The sequence below is a fragment of the Balaenoptera physalus genome, assembly GCF_965194825.1.
Source record: "Balaenoptera physalus genome assembly, chromosome: 8".
Lineage (NCBI taxonomy): Eukaryota > Metazoa > Chordata > Mammalia > Artiodactyla > Balaenopteridae > Balaenoptera > Balaenoptera physalus.
In genome coordinates this window covers 8,608,219-8,622,030 of record NC_138887.1, presented here as the reverse complement: position 1 = coordinate 8,622,030, position 13,812 = coordinate 8,608,219, and the positions used below count along the sequence as shown (strand labels likewise).

The 13,812-nt window shown below is 57.0% G+C and overlaps 1 protein-coding gene across 3 annotated transcripts in view; it reads left to right on the top strand.

The window, feature by feature from the left end:
- Positions 1-13,812, top strand: part of ADCY1 (adenylate cyclase 1) — a gene marked incomplete at its 5' end in the record, with an annotated part of 434,017 nt that overhangs the window by 69,251 nt on the left and 350,954 nt on the right. For all 3 annotated transcript variants that reach the window (XR_014266353.1, XM_082471511.1, XM_082471512.1), the window contains 3 exons: positions 595-753; positions 6,186-6,327; positions 8,071-8,226. Coding sequence is in view for 2 of the 3 variants with exons in the window: in XM_082471511.1 (XP_082327637.1) it covers positions 595-753; positions 6,186-6,327; positions 8,071-8,226 (457 nt within the window). The remainder of the gene's footprint in view (positions 1-594; positions 754-6,185; positions 6,328-8,070; positions 8,227-13,812) is intronic.

Sequence of the window (13,812 nt, the reverse complement as noted above, 5' to 3'; positions counted from 1 at the left end):
CAGAGACGCGGGCGCCTGGGGAGGTGGAGCGCGCGTGCACTGGCCCTGCCGTCTGATTTCAGCGTCCGCGTGTCTTGTTTTCTCCCTTGAGTTGACGGACGCAGAGTGTACAACCCACAAGGTCCCCCTGTTGTTTGGGGCAGGTTTGTGGAGCCTCGGGCCTCCGCACAGGCTGGGTCTGCAGCCCGGCCTCTCAGTCAGGGAACTCGGGGTCAAACCTTGACCGTTCCCAGGGCTCCTGGGACCCCGTCAGATGTTCCCCGAGGCTCTCACGCTGGCCCCGGGCTAGCAAGCAGGCACGAGCACCCCTGAGTGGCACCCGGAGCAGGATCGGGGTCCTGGGCTCATTTCTCTCCTGCCGCTGCTCTGGGTGGGGAGGGGGAGAGGGGAGGTGGGATGCCTTGTGAGACGGCCAGTGGCCAGGGAGCAGGGGGGAGCCAGCTTGGAGTGACCTCTGCCCACCAGCGGCCACAGCTCGGGGGTCAGGCTGACTGGGTCAGGAGATCCCCCCATGCACCTGCTCCCCTGTGCTCGTGGCCCTGAGGGGGCAGACCACGGGGCCCCAGCCCCACGCCCTGCCTGTGTTTGCTGCAGGTCCGTGGCCGAGGCCACCGAGGTGGACCTGAACATGCGTGTGGGGCTGCACACCGGCAGGGTCCTCTGCGGGGTCCTGGGCCTGCGCAAGTGGCAGTACGACGTGTGGTCCAACGACGTGACCCTGGCGAACGTCATGGAAGCCGCCGGCCTGCCTGGGTAAATCGGGGACCCTGAGGGCAGGGGCGGGGGATTCTAATTCAACCTTCTGCCTGGGGATCTGGGAACGCCCGGCTGTCCCAGCCCCATCCCCAAGGCCCCCATAGAGAGCGGGCAAGCCGACCCTGGAGGAGGAGACTGAACGTCCCGGAGGTCTGCCTGGCTAGGAGCTGTCCTGCGTGCTGACTGTTGCTTCCCATTTTGCTTTCTTTCTCAGACTTGCAGTGGAAAGTGTTCTGCCTTTAGAGCCCCACTAGGGAAGTTACAGATTTTCCTCTAGAGTGAGGAGGATGCATTTCTCGTTGGTCCGTGCACTCCTAATGCTTTCTAATTACAGTCGCCTCCTTTGGTCTCATTTTCTTCAAACCATTCCACAGAGCCAAGGCATCATGTACGGTGAAAACATTAACCCGAGAACTGAACGGGAACTCCCCTCCCTCCACGAACGGTGGGCAGCAGGGGGATGATGGGATTGCAGAAAAGGGGGCTCTGAGGCGCACTCGCATGGTCCCACCCTCCCGATTTCCGCCTCTTAGAAGGGTGGCGGGCCGTGCTCGCGGCTGCTGCGGGGCCCAGCTGCGGTTCCCCGGGGCTAGAGCTGAGCGCTAGACTCCTGCACACGCGCGTCTGCTTCTGTCTTATGGACCTCAGCGCCAAGCTCTGTGCCCTCCGCTCTGAGGGGCCTCAGGGCCCCTCTGACCCTGGCTGCCTGTCCCCAGCTGTCCTGTTCTCACCCTAGAGACCTGACATCCTCTGGGCCGCATCTTCCCCCCTCCCTCCTGGCCTGACTTTTTGGGGGAGGTGGCGGAAACAGGTGACACCTTTCCTTGTGCCAAGGCCCTGAAATTGGCCGAGGGACCAGTGGCATCCAAGGCCACTCGCTCTGGAGAGTGGCTTTGAAATCACAGGAAAGGAGGGCTTACGGGGCTCGAGGAAGCAGCAAGCCTGGAGATTAGAATCCAACGAGCCTGAATCCACGCTGAGCCTGCCATGGGAGTGGCCACGGCATTTCTGAGCGAGCTCAAAAATCGCGGCATTGTCATCTGTGACCCGGGCTGCCTCTGAACGTCCCCCTGGGGGGACCCTCGCGGCCACCGACCCCTCCTTCCTTCAGGGCCCCGTCCTTCCAGCACCCCTCCACTCCTCCTCCTGTTCTCCACCCTTCAGAGCAGGGTCTCGGGGCGGGGGGGGGGACACCTTCTCACTGTGCCTGCCCCTCGCCCTCTGGGCGCCAGAGTGAACCCCAGCAGCAGCCCGCCTGCAGCCCCGCTGTCCTGCACAAAGTCCAGCCCCTTGGCCGGCCAGGTGGTGCCAGGAGCCGCCCACCTCCCTCCTCCCCTGCCCACTGAGGTCTTTAAGCGTTCCGCCTGCCGTGCGGACAAGCACACGGACTTCCCACCGCCAGGGACCCCGCTCCGCAGGCCCCTTCACCTGGCCGGGGCCTCTTTCAAGTTCTGGCTGACCGGTAGCCTCCCTCCTTTCACCCTCCCTGCCAGTCCCACGGGGGGGCCGCATCCTGCCTGCCCTGCTCTCTGCTTTGCTTCTTTCTTCCCTCCTCCCCTCCTCTCCCCCTTTCGGAGACACCCCCCTCAGGAGCATAGTGTTTACAGAGCACCTGGCTTTTCCAGGAGGGGGGAGGGTGGCGTCGGCGGCAAAGACAGAGCCCTCGGCCCCGGTGGGGTTCACGTTCTTGGGGGGCCACAGGGAGCACTCTGGGGGGTGCAGAGAGGGGAGCACGACACGGGGCCGGGGGGAGGTGCCTTTATCACCTGTCAGCCTGGGTCTCCTGGGCACTGAGGTCAGTTCGGAGCTGGGCAGGGGTCTGGGGAGCTCACAGGCCCTTGGGGGCACTGAGACCCTGGCACTGCGCACGGAGCGCCGGGAGGATGTGCAAGGAGGAGGGAAGATGATGAAGGCCCGAGCCTGAGAGTTCCTGAGAGAAGGGGAGCGGGAGACAGGAAGAGGAGCAGGGGAGGGCGGGGTGGTGAGAGGGAGTGCGGGCAGCCAGGAGGAGGGCCGGGGAGGAAGGAGAGCCGTCAGCTGTGTTCAGTGCTGCAGAATGAGGACTGGACACCAGATCAGGTGCGTGCAGCCAGCGGTGGCCTCAGCAGAGGGTTCGGGGCACACGAGGGCCAAAGCGTGACTGCCTGGCTCCCAGGGAGACAGAGCATTTCGACTCTCCCCGCAGGGAAGGGGGAGTCGCGGAAGGAAGCTGGCCTGGGAGGGGTTGCTGGAAAGCTGCTCTGTGAGTGGGGACCAGGGACTGCTGATGCCACCCTCCCCAGTGCCTCTAGGGGCCTGGCCTACGTGGTGTGTGCACCCCTCGGGGTCCAGCGGGGGTTGGGGGGCGCATGCGATGGGGCTTTTCTAGGAACCTTCCGAGACTCCCAGGCCCCTGGAGGTGGTGTCCGCCCTGGAGCTTCTCAGGGTTTCCTCACTCTGCCTTTCTTTAGGTTTGCTCTTTCTCGCACTATTCTTAATGTGATTCCTTCATTCTTTAAAAAAATTTTATTTTATTGAAGCGTAGTTGATTCACAATGTTGTGTTAATTTCTACTGCACAGCGAAGTGATTCAGTTACACATATATATATATCAATACGTTCTTTTTCATATTCTTTTCCATTATGGTTTATCACAGGATATTGAATATAGTTCCCTGTTCTGTGCAGTAAGACCTTGTTGTTGATCCATTCTCTATATAATAGTTTGCATCTGCTAATCCCAAACTCCCAATCCATCCCTCCCCCTTCCGCCTTGGTCCTTCTTTTGCTTTCGTCACCACCCACCTATCCACTCATACATCCATCCACCCATCCATCTTCCATCCATCCATCTTCCATACTTCCTTCCATCCACCCATCCATCTTGCATCCATCCATCCATCTTCCATCCATCCATCTTCCATACTTCCTTCCATCCACCCATCCATCTTCCATCCACCCATCCTCCATACTTCCTTCCATCCACCCATCCATCTTCCATCCATCCATCTTCCACACTTCCTTCCATCCACCCATCCATCTTCCATCCACCCATCCTCCACACTTCCTTCCATCCACCCATCCATCTTCCATCCACCCATCCTCCACACTTCCTTCCATCCACCCATCCATCTTCCATACATCCATCCTCCATACTTCCTTCCATCCACCCATCCATCTTCCATACATCCATCCTCCATACTTCCTTCCATCCACCCATCCATCTTCCATCCATCCATCTTCCATACTTCCTTCCACCCACCCATCCATCTTCCATCCATCCATCCTCCATACTTCCTTCCACCCACCCATCCATCTTCCATCCATCCATCCTCCATACTTCCTTCCATCCACCCATCCATCTTCCATCCACCCATCCTCCATACTTCCTTCCATCCACCCATCCATCTTCCATCCACCCATCCTCCATACTTCCTTCCATCCACCCATCCATCTTCCATCTATCCATCCTCCATACTTCCTTCCATCCACCCATCCATCTTCCATCCATCCATCTTCCATACTTCCTTCCATCCACCCATCCATCTTCCATACATCCATCCTCCATACTTCCTTCCATCCACCCATCCATCTTCCATACATCCATTCTGCAAGCACTTATCTTCTATTCATTGGGTATTTGGGGAGTGTGGCTGGTCAGACAGACAGATGGACGAGTGGACAGATGGGAGGAATGAATCACTGCTGTGTCTTTACCCCAGCATCTCATGCTGGGACCCCTGGGACTTGGTTCATGGACTCCTTCCCAAGGCCATACACCCTGAGTGGTTGCCTTGGAGAGGCCAAGGCCAGGGAGGGATGGGGCACCTGTCTGCTTCTTGCATGGAGATGGCCTCCAGCTTCTTGGTGGCAGGAGACCACACAGCCCTCTCTGCTGCCCCGAAGCACACACGGCTCCTGGTCAGCCCCAAACTGATGTGCTGGATGCATGTTCCAGGCTGCCTGGAAGCAAGTGAAATTGGGTCCTGAGCAAATGGCCTACCCGCCCCCCGCCCCAGGGGCCCTCAGGTAGGAACCGTGATTGGGGTCACCTGTGTACCACCCCCAGCTCCAGGGTATGGTGGGCCCCCTCCGCCCCAGGTCCCACATCTCCCCACCCCTATTGTCCTGGGCAAGACAGCCTCATCAATAACTGGGCTCTGGTGCTGCGGGCCTTAGGGATGGCGGACACTGGGCATCCCCACCCTCCGTCTCCAGGGCAGGCGAGCTAGCGTGGCTGGCTGTCTTCATGCCCACCACCTGTGTTGGGTGAGGCGTCGCCCCGTGAGTGCTGGGCAGCACTTGCAAGTGAGGTGGCCCTGTCCCCTGTAGTGACCTTGCTGCTCAGGACCAGCCAGGCCTCCAGTTTCTCCCCAGTCCAGGCTGGGAGCCTGGGTGCTGTCCATTCCCGCCGTGTGCTTTTAGGGCAGCGTGCGCCCGAGACCCCTCCTCTTTTCCGGAGCCTGAGGTGCTCTGCGCTGAGAGCAGTTGCTGATGTTTCTGCCTCCCTATTGGCCCCTCAGCTCAGCGACAGGACTGTGCTGTCCCTCTCTGTGGTGGAAGGAAGGGAGGAAGGGAGGGAGGGAGGGCGACCAGTGAATGAATGAGTGGACACGCATGCATTTCTAGAGACCGTTGGTGCCGTCTGCAGTCCAGGGCCAGGCTGATGGGGTGACCGTGTCCCAGGTGCCCTCAGGGCCAGCAGTGGGGGGATGCTCACTCCTGCCTCAGTGCCCCTCCCCGACCAAGGAATTCAGGAGACTGTTTGGGGACGTGAGGGCTCAGGTCTTTGCAGGGAGTGTTTTGCATGCTGGGGAGTTTGTGTTTCTCCCTAAGCCCGAGTGCTTGGGCCTTGCTAAGGGCCGGAAGCTCAGGCCTTGTGTCTAGGTTACGTGGGTGCTGGTGTTTGCTCAGGTTATGCTGACTGAGGATTTCTCCTTCTCTCACCAGAAAACTCACTGGGGTGGGCGTGAATGCCGCACACACGGCTCTGTTCCCGCCCGCCCACTTTGTGTGGGGACAGTGCGGGCCTGATGTCGGGCTGGGGTCCTCCCGCCCTGGGGGTTTGGGGACCGCAGCCGGGGGAGGGGCCTCGCTTCTCCCCTCACCTCGCCACCCTCTCCTTCCCTCGCCGTCCTTTCTGTGTCCTCTGACATTTGCTGCCTTCCTCCCCTTCAGTTCCTCTTGTGTCCCTCTGGCCCCTCATCCCCTCTGCCTGCAGCCCTCCTTTGCACGCTTCCGCCTCTCTCCTGGGGTCCCTCCCCTGCCCCACCCCACCGGTCAGTCCTCCTGTGCGTATGCCCCAGGGAGTCTGAGTGTTCCTTCCAGAGCTCGCCCGTGAGGGGGGCACCTCTGCCAGGACCCCGCAGAGCATCGCCCTGGTGCTGCCCAGAACCAGCGGGGGCCCCGCAGGGGAGGCTCCGTCCGAATCTCCGCCTCCTTTTCCGTAGGAAGGTTCACATCACAGAGACCACCCTGGCGTGCCTGAATGGTGACTACGAGGTGGAGCCGGGCCATGGACACGAGAGGAACAGTTTTCTGAAAACTCACAACATCGAGACCTTTTTTATTGTGCCCTCCCATCGGCGAAAGGTAGGCTCCAGACGGGGTCCTGTGCGGAGCCTTCTTAAGGACTAACGGCTCCTTCGTTCTCCTCAGATCACTGCTTCTCAGGCCTTGGGCTCTGCGCAGATGGGAGGGTGTCCCCGCTGACCTTGTGTCCTGGGCCTGGCCTGTTGCCCGTGAGGGGAGGGCCGTGGGGGAGGGGAGGGGAGGGAACTTGGAGTCAGGGCCCTGGGGTCCTCAAGGGCTGGGTCATCCTGAGTCCTCCCGCACCTCCCTGGGCCGTCACTGCCTCTCCTGCAAATCAGGTTTGAGAACCCTGTGCAGGAGGTCAGGGATGGGGTACGCTATGGATCGAGGGCTGCTGTGCACACAGGAAGGCTTGTGACCGTCCTGTGTGAGCGCTGAAGGTCACTCTGCCCTGGGAAAGTGATCTGGACACGACTGAGGGTGACTGAGCCACTTCCAGGGCTCAGATGAGGGGCATAGGGCTCAGGTGAGGGGTGCAGTGCTCAGGTGAGGGGTGTAGGGCTCAGGTGAGGGGCACAGGGCTCAGGTGAGGGACGCAGGACTCAGGTGAGTGTAGGGTTCAGGTGAGGGGTGCAGGGCTCAGGTGAGGAGTGCAGGGCTCAGATGAGGGGCATAGGGCTCAGGTGAGGGGTGCAGGGCTCAGGTGAGGAGTGCAGGGCTCAGGTGAGGGGTGCAGGGCTCAGGTGAGGGGTGCAGGGCTCAGGTGAGGGGCGCAGGACACAGGTGAGGAGTGCAGGGCTCAGGTGAGGGGTGCAGGGCTCAGGTGAGGGATGCAGGACACAGGTGAGGTGCACGGGACACAGGTGGCCACAGTACTTCTTCAGGGTACAAGCAGGTCAGGAAGAGCTTCGGGTTTCGCTGTCCTGGGGCATCCATGGGCCAGTACTCTCCAGGCCAGGATGCGGTGGCACCCATGTGACGTGGGAGCTGTGGATGGGTGTGGCACTGGCCAGGGGAGAGAAATGGGGCTCAGGGCAGGACAGGCAGGGCAGGGTGAGCTGACTTCTGGAGAAGGGGAGTGAGTGTGTGAGAGAAGGGCAGGTGTGAGAGGTTTGGGTGACCAGCTGGGGTCAACCTGGAGGCATAGGAGCGGAGGGCAGGGTGCCAAGGAGGACGGCCTGCGAGCTGCTGCCGGGATGCAGGAGGTTGTGAGTCAGAGGAGGGAGCCTTGGTGCCATGAGTGGATGCCGCCCCACCCGTCATGCAGAATGAAACAACAGCGTCAGCCATGGCTGCGGTTTGAGGGTGAGAAGGATGACGAGGTCTGTACAATGAGCAGCCCCTTTGGGGAAGTTTGGGTTGAGGAGGAGAGAGAAAAAGGTGAAAGGCAGAAGCGGAGGTCTGCAGAAGGGGAGGTCTGCAGGAGCGGAGGTCTGCAGAAGGGGAGGTCTGCAGGAGGGGAGGTCTGCAGGAGGGGAGGTCTGCAGGAGGGGAGGTCTGCAGGAGGGGCCCCGGGGGCCAGTGGGTGACACTCATCAGCGTGGTGCTGCCCCAGCTGGGTGATGTCCATGCATCTGCCCCAGGATTCGGGCATCGCTCTCGTTTCAGCGGCATTGGGTGTAGTTGAGACCTGCGTGTTTTGGGACCGGGTTGCCGGTTCTGTTCCCTGCTGTGTCTGGTGAGCAGTGGGTCCTCAACAAGTAGCCTGTGATCTCCCTGCCCCGTTAAGTTCGTGCTCCCCGCCCAAGAGGTAGGACGTGTGTGTCTGCTCACAGCGTTTCTCTTTGCTGCACGTCCGCACAGATATTTCCAGGGCTGATTCTCTCAGATATAAAACCGGCCAAGAGGATGAAGTTCAAGACCGTGTGCTACCTGCTGGTGCAGCTCATGCACTGCCGGAAGATGTTCAAGGCTGAGATCCCTTTCTCCAATGTCATGACCTGCGAGGACGACGACAAGGTAGGCGGGCCCCACCCCCGTGTGCCGGCCCCGCTCTGAGTCCCTGTTCGTCTGTCGTCCCAGTGCAGTCCTGCTGCGGTCTGCTCCATTAGCCCTCGCCCTTCACCTTTCACAGTCGCTTTCCTGCAAAACACTTTTCATTATGTTGTGTTTTCATTTTTGCAACTTGGCATTCCATGGATTTATCGGTAAATTCAAGCTACAGTCCCCCAGCCGTTGTTTAAATCTGTCCTCAGGATATTTGTACGTGTCAGATATTGTATCGCTGGTCCCGGAGCCCCCGACCTCCTCTGTCTGCACCCCGAGAGCCTCAACGTGGTGTCACCCCAGCCTTGCCTTTCACCTCCGTGGAGAGCATCTCTGGCCATCCCCTCCCTCCCTTTCTGGCTCTCAGAGGCCCCTCCTTCCTGGGTTAAGTCCCTCCTTCCTGGGTTAAGTCCCTCTAGTTCATGGTACATGGCCTCCAACCTTGACGGAGGTTCCTATTGTGGGTGTTCCTGCAGGCGACCTGGGTGCAGGATTTTCTGTCTTTCTTCTTGGGTTGGTCAGAGTCACCTTCGTCTTTAGTCTGCTGGGATGGGGCGAGGCCTGGGGTGAAAGCCTGGAGCTGAGCGGGGACAGCACTGTGGCTGGGGGGTGGGTCCTTAGTGTCTGCTTCAACCACACAGGCATACTGTCTGTAACCCGGGGCCAGAGACCCTGATCCCTTCCCCGCCCCAGGGAAGACCCCGGTCCTCTGGGGCAGGAGGGCCGTGTCCTGGCAGCCTGGGGTGAAGCCTGTGCTCCACCACTTTGTCAGCAGCTTTGATCATCCTCCCCACGTCCTCTTGTCATTGGCCCTCCAGCCCCTGCACCGACGGCTGTGCCTGCTGAATATTCTCACTTTTGCTGTCACCTGTGTTCTTGGGTCTGCACATCAGTGACTGATTGCCTGTTTCCCGAGATTGCGTTGCTGCTTCTGCAGTCTCATTTTCTCTTCCGTGTGGGTTTTATGCCTTTAAAAGGAATTCCCTCACCACAGTTTTAGTGGCTTTTCAGGAAGAAGCAAAATCCTGCTGACTCTCACTCGTGGTGCCTTATTCTAGAGGGATTTTTTGTGATTTTGATTATGAGCTCCTATTTGGGAGAACTTTATCTGGAGATGCCTAAGAGCTCTGTTGCTGGTGAATTCCCTCAAGAAGATTGGCCTTTCCTCTACCGGCCTTGCAGGAGGCTAAATGCCTGACTTGTGGTTTTTAGATGTCCCAGGTGGTACTCAGCTAGGTCTAAGACAGGCCAGCTGTCTTAGACCGGCCCCACTGCATGGTCTCTCCTGGTTGGTATTTGCTGATGGAGCCTCTCAGGGTTTGGGGTTCAGCCAGAGGACTTTGACTTCACTGCCCATCTTGCTTGGGCCCCTGGTTTTCTGTGAGCCCCATGAAAGCTTGATGGCACCATTCCCTGGCCTGCATTCCTACTGTCCTGAGGTTTCTGGCCTCTGGTCATTTTCCTAACTTTCTTGCCAGCTCAGCTGTACATTTCAAAGTACGTATGAGTTAATAGATTTACCCAGAATTTGTAACAGGAGAACTCTCAGGCTTTCTTGTTAGCCAGATTGCCAGGGTAGAAACCCTGATTTAATCGCTGTCTTCTTCCCGCAGTACCCCCGGCCCCAACCCCCTTGATTCAACTTGACCCCTGCCAGGGATGGGACTGGGGGAGGGTTATGAGGTGCACAATTTAAATATGTGTCCAAAACTCAGTATCAGGATGTGGTTCCCTGGTGGCGCAGTGGTTAAGAATCCGCCTGCCAATGCAGGGGACACGGGTTCGAGCCCTGGTCCGGGAAGATCCCACATGCCGCGGAGCACCTAAGGCCGTGCACCACAACTACTGAGCCTGCGCTCTAGAGCCCGCGAGCCACAACTACTGAAGCCCATGCGCCCTAGAGGCCGTGCTCCGCAGCAAGAGAAGCCACCGCAATGAGAAGCCCGCGCACCGCAGCGAAGACCCAACACAGCCAAAAATAAATAAATAAAATAAATGAATTTATAAAACAAAAAAGCAAAAAACCCCTCAGTATCAGGATAAGTAGTAGTGCAATATTTTAAAAAATGAAATGTAATCCAAAAGAATCCACAATGAATGAAAAATCAGATTTTAGTTGAAGCCCGGGCAGTGCAGAGCTGTCATCCTGGAGCCCGAGGCAAGGGCTGGTGTCCCCAGGACTCCTCAGGGGAGTTGGGGTGCAGAGAGGGGAGGGAGCGCGTCATTCCTGCTTGATTGCCCCGGGTGGTGGAGTTAATAAGGCTTTTCCTGGGCAGAGCCTGCTGACCTGTGACAGGAGCCTGTTACCCCTGGATTCAGACTGTGTCTGATGAACCCGCACAGCTAACATCAGCCTCTCCTTCGCTGGGGCTGGTAGGCTCCTCGGTGTCCCCACTCGGACCACAGAGCGCCAGCAGCACCCCCGCCCCAGCCATGGCTCCTTAGGTTGGGGAGGAATCGCACGCCTGGGCTCAGCGCCCTGGACAGGGGCCGTGCAGCTCCGTCCCTCCCATCCCAGGGGTGGGGGGAGGCAGATGTGCTGTGTGCAGGGCCCCTCCCCTCCCTCCTTTCCTACCAGCGTCAGGAGTCACGGTTGGGTTCCTGGGTTCCTCGTCCCCCGAGCCTCTCACCTCCCCAGCTTTGCAGCCGTCCCGCCTCCCTTGCGAGCATGAGTGGTGGTGTCCTGGGTTTCGTCCTTGGCCCCCTGTCCCCACAGTCTCCCACGGGTCTCCCCTGTGTGCTCAGGGTCCCCAGGCCCCCCTCTCCGACACACCCAACATCTCTGGTGCTTGGGACACCTCCACCGCTGCCTGGCTGGCTCCGACGGAGGAGACCGCAGCCCAGGCCTGCGCTCTGCTCTCAGGTGCCCTCCTGCACCCAGCCCGCTTCTCTCTCCGTCACGCCGCCTCCTCCAGACTCTGACCCCTCATCCGCAGGGCGCCCGATTCCGGCCTTGTTACCCCCTGGGCAGCCTCTGTGGGCCCAGGCAGCTCCCCTGCTGGGGAGACAGCACAGCCCCCGTGGGCAGGTGCCGCAGGCTGGGAGCTGAGCTGGGAGCCCGGGCCTCTGCTGCTCTGCTCTGTGCCCTTTCATGGCCACGTGCCCCCCGCGATTAGTGAAAACGAGGATGGGGCGGGTAGAGGGCTGGCACCGTGGGAGGGCATCAGAGGGTGAAGACAGGGCAGGTGGCCTGAGGGGGGGTCCATGGTGGTGGTCCTGGAACGATGGGGTGGAGAGGCTGTGCACGGGCGGGGCCAGCCACCAGTGGGGACATTTGGGGAGGATGGCATGAGTGCCCCGTCCGGTGACCCCCGAGCAGCACAGCCCCTGCCCTGCAGCCGTTCTCCCCGGCGGGTCTCACATCCTGCATCTGCTTTAGGATGAGGTCTGCCTCATCGTTCCTGTTCCTGTCTTCCGTTTACTTTATCCGCACCTTGAGCCTGATCGAGGTGGCCTTGGAGATGGAGCTGGGGAAGCCGGCGGGGTCAGGGCAGTGGGTTCCACTGTCGCCTGTGCCTTTGTGCCGAGTTTGTGAGACATTGTGTCCCAGGTTCTGGGGGGTGACTCAGATGTACGTGGTCAGCCTCAGACCACAGCGCACCTGGGGTTCCCGTGTTCCTGGCCTCTCCTGGGTCAGCGGTTTGGGCGCCCAGGGTGAATCGGCCGCTAGGTGGCGATACCGTGCACGCACCTCCGGGCAGGGACCTGGCCTTTGGGGTTTGGTGTCAGGGCTCCAGCACAGCTTTAGGGTACTTCACGTCCAAGGTACTGCTCTCCAGTAAATCCAACCCCTACATGCTTACGCTTGTTCTGTTTCTTCCTTCAATATTCCTTTCTGATTATAAAAGTAATTTATTGTGTAAAATACAGAAAAATACAAAAATGCACGAAGAAGAAAATGAAAAGCATTCATCTATAGTCCAATCACCCACAACCAACCTATCATTAACATTTTCGTCCTTCTAGCTTCTTAGATGTGTGTATATTTATAAATTGATGGGATGATATATCAGTTTGCTGCTTGTTACTTTTTTTCACTTGCCAGTGTATCATAAGGGTTTCTTTATATTATTGACTATTCCTCAAAAATAGGATTCTCTAATCATTGTGTAGATTTCCAGCCTAGGGAGAGACCGTTTACTTACTCACCTTCCACTCAACTTCCATTGATATTTAGGTCATTTCTGCTTTTATTGTTTTTTGGGGGTTTTTTTTAAGCAAAGTAAATGATTCACAGCATTTTTTGCTCACGAAAGTGCACTTACGTCTCTGATCATTTTGTAAAATGGATTTCTCTGAGTTGAGTATCTGCGAGAGTGGGTGTGTAGCTGGTTAGAGATTGTAGCACCAGTGTTACCTGTAGCAGCAGGTGGGAGACGAGCCTGCCCCTCCCCGGCCAGCGTGGGGAGACGCTCTCTATGGAGTCCCCTAATACTGCCAGTAGATTTGCCTCTTCTAGAATGTACGCCAGGAGCCTCCCAATTCTCTCTCCCCTTTTAAAAAATGCTGCTTCCGTCCTTCTCTTCAGATTTAAAATTACCTAAGCATATTTATTTTAAAACATAAAAGTAACATGTACCCATGATACAGAAAGTCCAATCCCCCGAACTGTTTACCATTTTGTGTTTTTTTTCCCCCCCCAGAAAAACCTGGCTGTGCGCTAGAAGGTTAATGCCAATAAGACTTGACCTATTTAACTGTCCCAACGCCCTGTCTTTTCACTCAGTGACAGACCTTGGAGATCCTGGACAGACTTGTTTTCTGCAGACAGACTTGTTTCCCCGTGCCTTGCTGATGCGTGGGAACGTGACTTCCAGATTTCTTCTCTTGGCCATTGGTGCTGAGAACATCCTTAAATAAAAAAAATTTTTTTTATACATCTTAGTGAACTTTACAAGGATAGCCTGGGGTAACTTCTTTGTAGTGAAATGGCTGTGTTAAATGGGGCATGTATTTTAATTTGTGATCGCTGTTGCCAAATTGTTCTCTCCATGTTTTCCGCACTCACTCTTGGGACAGCTTCCCCAGCAGGACCTCAGCATAGTTTAAGCATTGTTCATTGCTTCATGCTGTGTCTCCCTTCCTGATCTGTTTCAGGTCTGCAGAGGGCCTTTCCTACCCCGTTTCCCAGCTTTTTGTTTTAAAGATGGCTAGGAATATTTTTAAAATATAGTTTCCACCATTTCTGCTTGAATTTGATGAAGATAAAATTCTAGCTTATGTTTGGTCCATGCTTATTGAAACTGTAATAACTTTTTTACTTCCCTTGGGTTTTCTTGATATACAGTGGTATCACTTTTAAATAGTGATAATTTTTGTTTCTTTTTTTTACATCCTTTATTAAATGATAGTGATGAATGGCATTCTTTTTTTTCATTCTGGCTTTAATTAGTTAAAACAAATAGAGTTTTCTTATTAATTGTGATGCTTTTGGTAAGAACTAGTAATAGGTGCCTAATGATCTCAAGAAAGTAGCCCCGTGAGTGAGTGTTCGCACTTTCTAGAATGAGAGGTTGATATTGAATTTTAGCAAATAGTGTTCAATATCTATTGAGATGA